The 13703-nt window shown below is 44.7% G+C and overlaps 1 protein-coding gene across 1 annotated transcript; it reads right to left on the reverse strand.

Moving 5' to 3' along the window:
* Positions 1-2723: 2723 nt before the first annotated feature.
* LOC131128803 (uncharacterized) lies at positions 2724-7741 on the reverse strand. Its single transcript, XM_058072053.1, has 2 exons — positions 3547-7741; positions 2724-3071 (listed from the first exon to the last, which is right to left on the reverse strand). Exon 1 carries the CDS (start codon positions 6707-6709, stop codon positions 4790-4792), a length of 1920 nt encoding a protein of 639 aa, XP_057928036.1. The 5' UTR covers positions 6710-7741; the 3' UTR covers positions 2724-3071; positions 3547-4789.
* Positions 7742-13703: the final 5962 nt, after the last annotated feature.

The following is a 13703-nucleotide window of genomic DNA, read 5'->3' on the forward strand; positions in this document are numbered from 1 at the left end:
TCCAAAATTGGCTCTCTAGCGCCACCTTGAATTTAAAAAAAAATTAGCCCCCGCCACCAGTTTCACCGATCGTCACGAAACTTGGTGGAGACGTCTATCGTGACAGGACGGACCAAAAAGTCTCAAGAACCCATATTGGAAAACGCACACGAAGTCAGCCATTTTGGATGGCGGCGGCCTTTTTCGGGCCAGAAGTTGGGGTCGTATCTCGACGAACTCCTCCTAGGGGGTTTGACCGAATGAGTCCGTTGTTGCATCAACGGACACTAGACGGATGGCCGACGTTAAATTGCGAAGGATTTTGGGATATTCCGTACGATGTGGGCGTGGCACGCCCCCAAATTTTGCCCTTTTTCATCTGTCCGGGCCTTGCACGCTGAGCGTAACTGTAGACGTGAATAACTTGGCTCCACGTGGTCAGATCTTCATCATACTTGTTACATGTGATCATGGCCCCGCCCCGAAGGTCCCCGTAGGTCACTTCCTGATTTCGTCGCAGCGCCACCTATTGGCGACAGGCTACAGGCGTGTCATCTACATGAGGCCTTTTCTGCCAGGAGATTCATCAGATGAACACCGAGGTCACAAGGTCACTGCCTGACAGCCTGGTGAAGCCTGTTGATGGACCATGATGCAGGAAAAGCGCACGTGGTAGGCGTGGCCTGGCGACGAATGCTCAGGCCTCGCCGTTTACAAAGAAAGGGTCATCATTCGCCCGCAGAAGGTCGCATGTGCTTGAAAACTCATAAGGGGGGGCAGATTCCAGGCCTGAGGGCCCTGGTGGGGCCCACATTTGAAACCAAGCCAAATTGACTCACTAGCGCCACCTACAAGTTTTAAAATAATTATCCCTCGCCTCCCGTTGCACGTATAGGCATGATTTTCGGAGGAGACATCACTCGTGACAGGACGCACAAAAAAGTCTCAAGAACCCATGTTCGAAAACCAACAGGAAGTCGGCCATTTTAGGTGGCGGCGGCCATTTGGGGGAGGATGTAGGGGTCGTATCTCGACGAACTCCTCCTAGGGGGTTTGACCGAATGAGTCCGTTGTAGCATCAACGGACACTAGACGGATGGCCCACGTTAAATTGCGAAGGATTTTGGGCTGCTACTTAGGATGTGGGCGTGGCACGCCACCAAACTTTTACTTTAACCTTAACTTTTACCTTATCTGGCCCTGCCTGGTGTCTGGCCTTGCCTTGAAGCAATGTACATCAAAGTCAATACACAGTTTGACTGACAGACCAATGATGTCATTCGATGGACTGTGATGTGTGTAAAGCACATGTGGTGGGCGTGGCCACGGCGAATGGTCAGCCTTCGCCATTGACCATCGAAGGCTCATATTTTGCCCGCAGAAGGTCACAGGCTGCTGAAATCTTACACGTAAGGTCAGAATCCAGGCCTGAGCGCCCTGGTGGTGCTCCCATGTGACACCAATCTAAATTGACACACTAGCGCCACCTAGAAGTTTCAATTCATTATCCCTCGCCACCCGTTGCACGTATCGCTATGATTTTCGGTGGAGAAGTCTATCATGACAGAACGCACCTAACGCTCCAGAACCCATGTTCAAAACACAGCGCCACCAACTGGTGGAAATGTATATCTGCCGTAACTTCCTTCCACATGGTCGGATCGTCTCCTAATTTTTTTGGGTGGGTTCGGTCACCCTCCAGTCTGTGACTGTGTGTGTATATGGACTCTATAGCGCCACCAACTGGTGGAAATGTATATCTGCCGTAACTTCCTGATTCATGGTCAGATTGTCTTGAAATTTTTTTTGGTGTGTTGGGTCAATCTCTGGTCTGTTATACTGTGTGTACATAGACTGTATAGCGCCACCAACTGGTGGAAACGTATATCAGCTGTAACTTCCTTACGCATGGTCGGATCTGCCCCAAATTTTTTCTGGTGGTCTATGACCAGAGCACCACCAACAGGCAGAGCTGTACATCTGCCGTAACTTCCTGATTCATGGTCAGATTGTCTTGAATTTTTTTTTGGTGTTGGGTCAATCTCTAGTTTGTTATACTGTGTGTACATACTCTATAGCGCCACCAACTGGTTGAAATGTCTATCTGCCGTAACTTCCTTACACATGGAAGGAAAATCAGTCTGTACATATAGCGCCACCAACTGTTTGAATTGTATAACTCCATTCTATACGGTCTGATTTTTTTCTATGGTGGCAGACAGGACATGACCATGTACCCACCTTAGACTGTATAGCGCCACCAACCTCTGGAAAAGTAGAACTACATTCTACATGGTCTGTCTGTCCCAAGACTTTTAGGGAGTTGTGAGATCAAACAGGACATGACCACATACCCACCTTTGAAAGAGTTGTCAATATCTGTCATAACACCCTTCCACACAGTCAATTATGGACACAATTATGCTGACATTCATCATTATACCATCCTTCTATGCTGTTCATCCTCCACATGGGTCATAGGTGTGCTGGAACCAATCCCAGCTATATTTTGATGTGCCATGCTGGTGGACTCCACGATTGCTGGTTGGGTCCTTGGTCTGTGAAGCATCTCTGTGGTCCACCCAGGGTCCAAGTGGGTGGAGTGTTTTGCAGGATAGCAGCAGAGACAGAGTTGACATTGTAGATTGTCTAAACTATGAATGAACACGTGTGGGGTTATGTACTAAACATGCAGAAATGACAAAAGCAGTTATGTCAAGCCAATTTATTTCATATAGTGCCAATTCTAATCATCATATGGAAGTTATCTAGAAAGAGAACCAACTGAACCCCACACGAGCAAGCACTTGGCAACGGAGGCAAGGAAAAACTCTTTGAGAAACCTTGGACAGAACCCAGGCTCTATGGGGCGGCCTTCTGTCTCGACCGGTTGGGTTGAGAGGGATGACGGAGAGATGGTAGGTAGACAGTGGTGAAGAAAGGACAGAGGGTTAAGAATGGGTGGAGGAAAGGATCAGTAGTTGCAGTCCCATGATGACCAGTTCCTGGAATCACCAGTATCCTATCCCGTCAGCAATGGGTGGATGTCAAGGTGCAATGGTGGGAGCTCCTCTGGAAGCAGCCAGCATTCACTACAGGTCAGACAAAGCGTGAAACAAATGCGTTAGTAAACTTGCTATGATCATATAAAAAGGTCAACGAAGACAGCATGAGGAAGGTTTTTTTTACTACAAGTACCATGGCATTTTATGTATAATTTTAGTAGCACAAGCACAAGGCCCCCATACATTTTGGTTAACAGGTTAACATTTTTCCCCTGCAGAACATAAACTCATGTAAGATTCTGTGTCCCATTTAGCATAGTGGAGGTGTTTCCAACGTCCAGCTAATTAAAGCTACTTGGTCAAAAAGAAAATGTTTTATGTGACTGGCAACATTTCAAGATGTTATTTACCTACAAAGCAAAGTTTAACTTGTGGTCTGGAGCTCGGTTTACGTATCGGGAGAAATCACATGAGTATAATGTCAAGTGGCAAAAAAGTCAAGTGTTTCACACATGAACAGAATTTGACCAATATGAATAGTGAAAACAGCTCCATATCTTACCACATGCAGCAGTTGTCAGAGGACACTCACACCGTCAGAGGGGTCTTGTCCTGTTGATGAAACCTCACATGCATGCAAACGACTACATTGCTATTATAATAGTTGGTATGATGCACTTATGGGATTAGTTTTACTTCTATGCTATTCTACTGCTACTATGTTAAATCTACGCATGTACTTCTACTGCTACTATGTTTAATATAAAGATCATGTGCGTGGAACTGAAGACAGCCGGCAACTGGAAAGACAAGAGCAGAGGTTAGTCACAATATACATTCACATATTTACATTTTTACATTTTTACATTTTTACATATTTACATATTTACATATTTACATATTTACATATTTACATATTCATTTACATATTTACATTGCCCTCATTGTTTGCATTACCGTGTCTGAAAAAACGTATTTTTCGCCAGTGATTGACAAACACAATCCACCGTTCTCGGAAGAGTAAACTCGCGGATTGGAAAATGTCCACTGGTTAGAAAAATACCAACGTGTTCAGAAAAGTCTTAGTTTTAATCCCTTTGATTCTTAATTTTGGGCAGTGGTTGAATTTTGCGGCCGTGATTGACTAATACAATTTGGTTAGAAAAATAACTGTTGAAAAAGGTTTGAATCCCTTTAGTATTTAACTTTAAGGCAGACAGGCGGTAACTATCAAGACAAGAGGACAGGTGAGTGAGGCAGCACTGGGATCATTTCATCAGGTACTATTTACATATATACACATTTACATATTTACATATATACATATTTACATATATACATATTTACATATATACATATTTACATTATTTAAAATACAAGCAGATGTTACAATATTTACATGTTTACAATATTTACATGTTTACAATATTTACATGTTTACAATATTTACATGTTAATTTACTGGTTTGACAGAAACTGGGATCTTAACTATGACCAGTGATTTCACTTTTAGTCCGTGATTGACAAATACAATCCACCGTTCTCGTGGGCAAGTAAACTCGTGGATTGTAAATTGTCCACTGGTTGAACCTAAACCTATTTTACACTATACACTACACTTACACGTTCATTCAGTGATTGACAAATACAATCCACCGTTCTCGTGGGCAAGTAAACTCGTGGATTGTAAATTGTCCACTGGTTGAACCTAAACCTATTTTACACTATACACTACACTTACACCATAAGACTGCCAGAAGAACGCTGAAGTGGAATGTGTATGTGCGTGTGTGTGCGTTTTAAATTTAGTGTTTAAAAGAGCACAAAATCCCTTCATGATCACTGAAATAAGTGGGCATCACAACCGATTCTACATCAAAGTGTGATGTTTTGACATATACATGGTCAATTAGTGTACCCTTTTCTGTGGTAGGATGTTTGACTGACTGGCAGAACCCTTTCCTAGCCATGAATGTGCTGATAGTGGAAGATTTTAACAAATTTTCATTAAAATCTCCCAGTACGACAATGCTGGCGTACTCCTGGTGCAACCAATCCAGCAGCGTGCCAAGGTGACCTTGAAACAACGCCATTGGATAGGAGGGTGGTCGATACACAACTGCTATTAACACACTGGGTGAGGAGCAGTTCACCAGTAAAACTTCCAAGTTGAAGTTTGGGGCGGAGACAACACTACAGTGCAGGTGGTCTGCAATGTACATGCCAACTCCGCCATGCTGTTGCCCTTGTAATTCTACCAAAGCAGGGTTACTGCTGGAGTAAGACAAACATCGTGGTTGGCTATGGAAATGATACCCAGGAATGGTTACACTGCTGGGTGTACATGCCGTTGGCAGCCACGTTTCTGTCACAGCGATGCAGTTAGGCTGCAGGTGCTGTGTACATGCTGCCAAATCTGACGCATGTTTTGTCAAATTTTGGACATTCATCAAATAAATTGTGAAATGTGGTGGTTGTACATTTGTTTGTGTTGGTTCACTTTCTGTCAAAAATGCTGGCATCCTACCTACAGCATTCTTAATGGCATCATTACAGTAAATCTTTTCGGCATTAAACTTTTCAATAATCAAACCGTCTAAAGCTGTGACCCGACTCAATGCAACATACGCCTGCCCTGCGGAAAACACCCTGTCTAGAGACACAACTACATTGCTCACGGTAACACCCTGGACTTTATGTACCGTGCAAGCCCAAGCGAGCTTCAGAGGGAACTGGCGACGCATGCCACCACTTTTAGTTACTTTTTCTTCCTCTGGCAGAATAAATGTACTGTCTTTTAGCGTGACAGACTCAGCAGTTTGTGCGCGCCTTTGTTGACCTACTTTGGCATCATCAAACTTTATATAGATCTTACTCGGAAATGTGTCATCCTTTTGGAAAAGAACATCAGAGACAGTGCCACTAACCCCGTTAACTAAGCCGTCGTCAATATCGATGTTTTTGCAAAGCATTACACGTGCATCTTTAGCGATGTGCAGAGTTTCCTCTAAACACGTGTTGTAAACTTTGCTGTGGTGCCCTACTTTTCTTTCTAATTTACCGGATTTTTTGTTTTGGCTGAAATCCTCAGCTTTTATCGTCGTGTACTCCGGACAGATCCTGAAAAGCTGTTTTAGATTGTATTCGTTTACTTGTTGATTGGTTGGAAACACATGTAACGCGGAGCTGACCTCACCCGTTTCGCGCTGTTTCAAAAGTTCTATGTCTGTTTCCAACAACGCCGCGCCTTTTGGATGTTTGCGGAGTCTATTTAGCAATGCTGCAAACTGATTATCTTTTTGCCGGACTATCGTTGTCAGTTCGACAACACTGAAAAGATTTGCCCACAAGTTGAAAGTGGCGTCTTCGACATAAAGAGGCTTTCCTTTGACTGGCGGTAACTGGTAAAAATCACCGACTGCGATGATGCTGACGTTGCCAAATGCAGCATAGTCACCGGTTTGCTTAATTTGTCGGAGCCTACCATGAATGTACGTCAACAACTTGTGATCAACCATCGATATTTCATCGATAATCAAAATTTGGAGGTCCGCGAACTTGGCACGCAAGGAATTCACCGTTTCCTCACCCAGTGGTGTGTAAGGCAAACGGGTATCCTTGCCGATGCTCAATGTGCTGTGTATTGTTGTGGCATTCAAATTGTAAGCAGCAATCCCTGTTGGTGCAGCTAGACAGACAGAAATATTGTCCGGTTGCCGACACATTGTTGACAACAACCTGGTAGCCTCATATTGGATGGCTTTAATTAGGTGGCTTTTTCCTGTCCCGGCACCACCTGTGATGAATAAGTGTAAAGGCTCGGGTTTTCTCCCACCTACTTTATCAAGGCACCACTGTCTAATTTTGTAAAAAAATGTCCATTTGAGTGTTATTTAGGGAGCGGATCAATGCCAAGCCATCATTTCGACTCAATGAGTTTTGTTTTTGGATATTTAGAGCTGGTCTATTTTCATTTGCCAAATCAGGTATTATTTCTGCCTCTTCTTCTACTAATTGATGTTTTTTCTGACGCTCTTCTTCACACTGTAGCCGTTCTAATTCTTGTTCGGGACACAACAGACACCACGCATCCTCAGCAACACCGCTGTGATCAATAGATCTTTGGATGCTGTCCAGTTCATCCCCGCTACTGTCAAAGTGTTGTTGATTTACATCCACGATGGATCGGACAGAATGCATCGACCCGTCATTTAATCTGATTGCACCGTTGTTGTAAAACTCTTCAAATGTTGGGCAGTTGGCAGGTCTTAACTGCAAATCCACCCGGTATGGCAGATACAACTGCAAAAGGCTACGATAGTATAACTCTGGGTTTTTTGTTTGAGAAAAACACGCAGAGCGTACTACGGCAGGTTTGGTCCGTGTACGTTTTGTCACATGTCCGTAGTTGTTTTTAAGTTCTATTTTGGATGCCGACCTTTCGTTTTTGCTGATGATGCGGTATTCCGAAGCAAATTGTGCCAAGCACATGTCATTAAACGGCAAACTTTGGCACTGACGTTTGCCTGTTTGGATGCTTCTTTCTGGGCATTACTCAGCAGCAATCCAATCTCCCTTTCAGCTTTGGAAATGTACGAAATGATGTACACTACGCAGGCATATGCATCAACTACATACTGGATGTCCATGTTTGCATTCCAGCATTTCAGCAGAGGTTTGCTGTACGGATTGATCCAAATTTCATTTATTTGGCGCCTTATTATGACCTCTGTACGCCGACCCAAGCGGCGGTGTGCAGTCTCAAAAATTTCTTGGGTTATACCCAGACTATGGAACAAATGTTCCACACTTTGATAAGTGTGGTTCTCGGATTTATGGATTTTATGATTTCTGATGCCTCTTCTGCTTTCATGTCTACAGAATTTTTGGAGACTTTCGGACATGTGCATGTTTTAATGCCAGTTTGGCTACTCTGGCAACTGCACGTTTTGTCTCCTTGTCCCTCAAACTGACGGCTAATGAATGTTCGGCCAGACACAGGTTTAGGAAAACCAAAACGACACGTGGTATTTTTCTTTTTACATGTTTTGGAATGTCGCTTTGAATGCTGCTGCACAGACGACACCGTGTCTGACAATACTTCATCCTGTGTCTGCAATTCACAGGTGACGTATCTATCAATAAAGTCAGTAACTTCCTCATCAGTGTTTACATCAATCTTCGGGGCTTTGTCTACCCAGAACAAACAGTGGACATGTGGAGAACCACGCTGTTGAAACTCGACCCTGTAAAAATAGTCCACAACTTTGCCAATCGGTTGGCTCTTAGACATTATCACCTCTCTCAGAAAAACATGCCACCGGAAATCAAACATACGTGCAGCAGTCACAGGATTGCGTCGCAACAAGTCGCACCTATCAGCCCACTCCAACTCTGCAGCTGTTTGCGTTCTTCCCTCTTGTATCAAAACACAGTCTAACATGTTTTGCCACCGTAAATCAGCAGACGAAAAAGAGCAAAACCACGTGGGAACACCAAGCTGACGCACACAAGCCAAAATATCGCGCTGCGTACTCTGCCAAAAGGCTGGAGTGCCTCTGATGGGCTTCAGAAAACGATAGCCCTGGTCACATTCCAACAATGTCTTTAACGACTCATCGTTGGTCAACAAATCCTTGGCCATTTTTGCCACCAAACCAGCAATTCCTTTGCGTAAAGCAATGGAAATGCTCGACACCACCTGCAGAAGTTCACACAAATACTGAGCATAGAATATGTATTCCACATTCTGCCCAAACCGCTTATCAGCATGCATGACACGATTATTAAAATATCTGGATGCAGTCAGTCTATATTGCCGTGTATCATGAAATGTGAAACGGCCGCGTGGAAATAACACTGGGAAACATCTAGCTTCATTTGAATGGTCAGAAAGCAACCTTACAGGATTATTGCCTTCTGCCGGAGCCACATTCAATATATTGTCATAAAACTGATCCAGCACTTCCTGACCGATGTCAACTGGCATTAAACAAGTGTCCTGAAACATGCAGTGTTGCTGTCTATCATGGAGCTGTTCATCTTCTGCATCTAGAGGCGGTGTGACATCTACAGCAGGAACACTGTCCTCCACCTGAGAGGCATCAGGTTCCCTACAAAAGTCATTGACCCACTCCTCGTTGTACTCTATATCTTCATAATGCACATTTGACTCTTTTAAATACCTTAAGGCTTCTCGAATGTGCATGCTGTCTACAAAATGGTACTCATAGTGTCCTTTGTAAGTTAACTTTCTTTTGAGCTTGACACGGAGCATAGAGCCTTCCATATTGGACCGTGGCAACAAATTTGTCGTTTCAACTACATTGGCCAGAACACAAGTCACAGGCCCATGGACACCATTTTGCCCCCCTTTGGGCAATGCTAGCATTTTCATGAAGGGGATATTTAGTGCAATTAAGTGTTGCTCTAAGCTGTTTAAGCAAGCCAGCTCAGGAGGAATCGGGTCCACACTCAAATTATTTGCAACACATTCAGGTGGGATTTCCCCTTTGCTAACTTTATAATGGCAAGTGTAGCAAATCCACAGCTGCCCCCTACCAGACTCCAACAACACACATGGTACTGTGCACTCTACATCACATTTGTGCAAATACTGCTCATTAATGCACATGTTCACAAGAGAAGCACTTGCACTTTTGCTATAATGCTCTCTGTGACACTGCAGGACCTGATGTTTAAACATCAACCTATGGCACACACAGCAGACAAACTGGGGCCCATTCTTCACCTTCTCTAAAAAATTCTCTACAACAACATCAAATTCTTCCTCTCGCAACTTTGCAGCATGCCTTTGTGTCTTCACATTTGCAATGACACGCATTTTACGTTCTAAACTACTGTGATATTTCTTAATACTAGCAAGTTTTACAACGGCCCGGTGCCTTGTATCTATTTTATATTTTTTGATGCTCTGTGACTGTTCCCTGTGCTCGCTGTCACTTTTATACTTATGGACGCTACGTGTCTTGACTCTGTCCCGATGCAAACTGTCACTTGCATACTTCTGGACGCTACGTGTTTTGACTCTGTCCCTGTGCAAGCTGTCACTTTTATACTTCTGGACGCTACGTGTCTTTAATCTGTCCCTGTGCTCGCTGTCACTTTCATACTTCTGGACGCTACGTGTCTTGACTATGTCCTGGTGCAAACTGTCACTTTTATACTTTTGGATGCTATGTGTCTTGACTCTGTCCCGGTGCAAGCTGTCACTTCTATACTTGTTGATGCTAGATGTTTTAACTATGTTTTGATGCACTACATCACTTCTATATTTTGCTACACTCCTTGACTTCATTCTCTGCCTAAAGACAGCTTGTTCTTTGTATTTCTTTACACTCAATGTTATTTTCTTCTCCCTTTCCAACATTTCTGCCACATATTTGGATCTTTGGTCCAGGGCCTTCTTCTTTTGAATATACTTGGATGGGCCTCCTCCACATTTGGTGACGCTCGGCGCGAGACAGAGGTGGCTTGGTGGTGGCCCAAGTCGTTAGCCGTGGAAGCTAACGTAGCTAGCTAACTTTTTAGCTGTGACGCTTGTACCTCATTATGCCAACATTGGACGCTGCCGACTCGCCGGGAAAGTTGGAACAAATGCTGAACAAAGCATACGAGAAGATCGCTCACCTTCTCGAGGACATCGAGCGGATGTCAAATGAACTCCAGAGGAAGGATTCAGTGCTGATCTCCCTCAAGACCCGTTTCCCGACGCTGACCAACTGGCTGGAGACCTCTCAATTCGGTGAGTTCGCTCCGCCGAACACCACCTCCGTGCTCGGGCAAACGGTTCTTTGGGACCCGTCCTCCCCCTGTCGGCGGCCCGCCTGCTCCACTCCAAACAAGGGGACCCCCTGGACCGAAGTGGTTGTCCGCGGGCGGAAGAGGGCTCCGAGCGGGACTCACGGCGGGGCTGCTTCTCCTCCGTTACCGCTCTCCAATAAATACGCGGCTCTGTCCGTGAGCGAAAAGTCGGCGACCCGGGACCCACACCAAGAGTCAACATCTGTTGCTGTGGCCACAGGCACCATGCCCCCGCTGACGGACACCACAACCTTCCCTCCACTCACGGCCAGCAGCCCTCCGGTTGGTGGGTGTCCAACAGGGAGCCGTCTGCCGGCACAGGCGCCGACCCGCTCCGCAACTCGGCGTAAGCAGCTCGTGAGGGATGCGGTGCGCCACCACTCGTCCCGCTCTTCCCACCTGGCGAGGAATCACACACGGGGCCCTGGTTTGGGTGGTGGGGTGGCTGAGCTGGCCTGTTCCCCTGAAGACCGAGCGGCCGCTCCGACAACCCTGGTCATCGGGGACTCCATTGTGAGGCATGTCCGCATGAGGGAGGCGTTAACTTTGTCGTTCCCCGGAGCCACCGTTTCCGACGTAACCAGGAAAATACCAGACATCCTGAACTCTCATCCGCAGGCGAAAAGGATTATTATCCACGCAGGTACGAACGACATCGCCAGGCAACAGTCCGAACTTTTAAAACAGGACTTTAGACACCTTTTTAATTCCATCTCACAGTCCAAAGTGACTGTTTTTATTTCTGGCCCCACCCCCACCTGCGGCAGAGGGATCGGCAGATTCAGCCGTCTGCTGAGTCTCAACACCTGGCTCTCCTCTGCCTGCAACTCCCACCACGTCGGCTTCATCAACAACTTTGATGTTTTCTGGGAGAGACGACACCTCTTTGGACCTGACGGGCTTCATCTTAACAGAGGAGGTGCCCGCATGCTCTCATCCAACCTGGCTTTTGGCCTTCAGCATGGTATCATCCCCAAACCCACACCTGTTGCTCTGTCCCACTCTGATTGATGTCCCCCAGGTCCATGCTCCTATTCACTCAGTTCCACATCTGACCACCATACACATAATACTGGACTTGGACCTCAAACTTACATCAACACTACTTCCATTCCAGTAATCATTACACTATATCGACACATCAGACACCGCCATACTCACCCTGTGAACCCTCATAACCTCCGACCACTCAATAGACACCCATACCCCACCTCCATGATCAACAAGCCACCTGTCACCATCAATGTAGCACTTTTTAATGTCCGCTCTCTTTTAAATAGAACCTTTTTAATGAATGACATGATTTTAGATAATAAGTTAGACTGTCTTCTTTTAACTGAGACATGGCTTGGTACTGACGCATCCGTTGTTCTCACTGAGGCCTGCCCACCAAATTTTAATTTCTTATATTCTACTAGAGAGGGTAAAAGAGGAGGTGGGACGGCATCCATCACAAATGACTCACTGACCTCAAATGGAGTGTATTTTAACAGTTACAAGTCATTTGAGCACCATGCCTTTACTTTTAGCAGCCCTCCGATTCTTTGTGTCACTGTATACAGACCACCCCATCACTCTAGTTCTTTTATTAGTGAATTCTCGGAATTTTTATCAATCATTCACACTTCTTATAACAGGATTTTATTATCTGGTGATTTTAATCTACATGTTGATGACACCTCGGATCCAATATCCAGAGAGTTTTTAAACCTTTTAAATTGTCTTGATTTTAAGCAGCACGTCACACAGCCAACTCACAACAGAGGACACACCCTGGACCTGGTCATAACCCATGGCCTGTCCATCGGTGTGTCCTCTGTTGTTGACCTGGCTATGTCCGACCACTACTGTGTATTTTTTAGCATCACCAGTTTTAACCAGGAGGAGGCCCCGGTGAGAACAGTGAGGAGACGCTATCTAACTTCTGAAGTGGCTGCAAATTTTATTGAGATTTTACAGAGCACTCCTGCTGAAATTTTACCTGCACCTTGTGATTTTATCGTTGATAATTTTAACAGTAAACTGAAGTCAACTCTGGACTCAGTAGCTCCACTTGTAACAAAAACAATAAAAAGGAAACCTACACCCCCGTGGAGAAATAACGATGAGATCAATAAACTGAAAAGAAAATGCAGGAGTGCTGAGAGAAGATGGAGAAAAACTAAATTGACAGTTCATTACGAGATTTTATGTCAACAACTCAAAACCTACAATAATACAGTAAAAATGGCACAAATTTCCCATTTCTCACAACTCATTTCCAACCATAAAAACAATCCCCGGTTCCTCTTCTCCACCTTTAATATTTTAACAGGCACAAATTTTAATAAAGTTTTTAAGACACCAACAGACGATCTTTGTGAAAACTTTGCAGACCACTTCAGAACTAAAATCAAGGACATCAGATCCTGCCTGTTACCCCAGAAAGTTTTGCCTGTTAACACACCAGGACTGTTGTCCTTGCCTGAGGAGAGACTGGAGAGTTTTGCCCTGGTTGATGCAAGGACACTTGGTCGAGTTTTCTCCCAAGTAAGCCCAACAACCTGCCTTTTAGATCCAATTCCCACATCACTTTTAAAATCACTTTATGGATTCCTTGAGGAGCAGTTTTTAAACATCTTGAATTGCTCTCTTCAGACGGGTGTCTTCCCCACCGCCTTCAAAACGGCGGTGGTGAAGCCCCTTCTGAAGAAGAGCAATTTAGATCCCAACAATCTTAATAATTACCGACCCGTATCCAACTTGCCGTTTTTAAGTAAAATTTTAGAAAAACTGTTTTTTTACCAACTTAATGACTTTTTAAACAGAAATAGCATTTTAGAAACATCAGTCTGGCTTTAGGAGGAACCACAGTACCGAGACAGCACTTTTAAAGATTTTAAACAACATCAGGTG

The sequence above is a fragment of the Doryrhamphus excisus genome, chromosome 4 (assembly GCF_030265055.1).
Source record: "Doryrhamphus excisus isolate RoL2022-K1 chromosome 4, RoL_Dexc_1.0, whole genome shotgun sequence".
NCBI classification, from domain to species: Eukaryota; Metazoa; Chordata; class Actinopteri; order Syngnathiformes; family Syngnathidae; genus Doryrhamphus; species Doryrhamphus excisus.

What these genes read in the sequence shown, in the direction of transcription:
- LOC131128803 (XM_058072053.1), bottom strand. Translation starts at nt 6,709, where the DNA reads ATGTGTCGGCAACCGGACAATATTTCTGTCTGTCTAGCTGCACCAACA.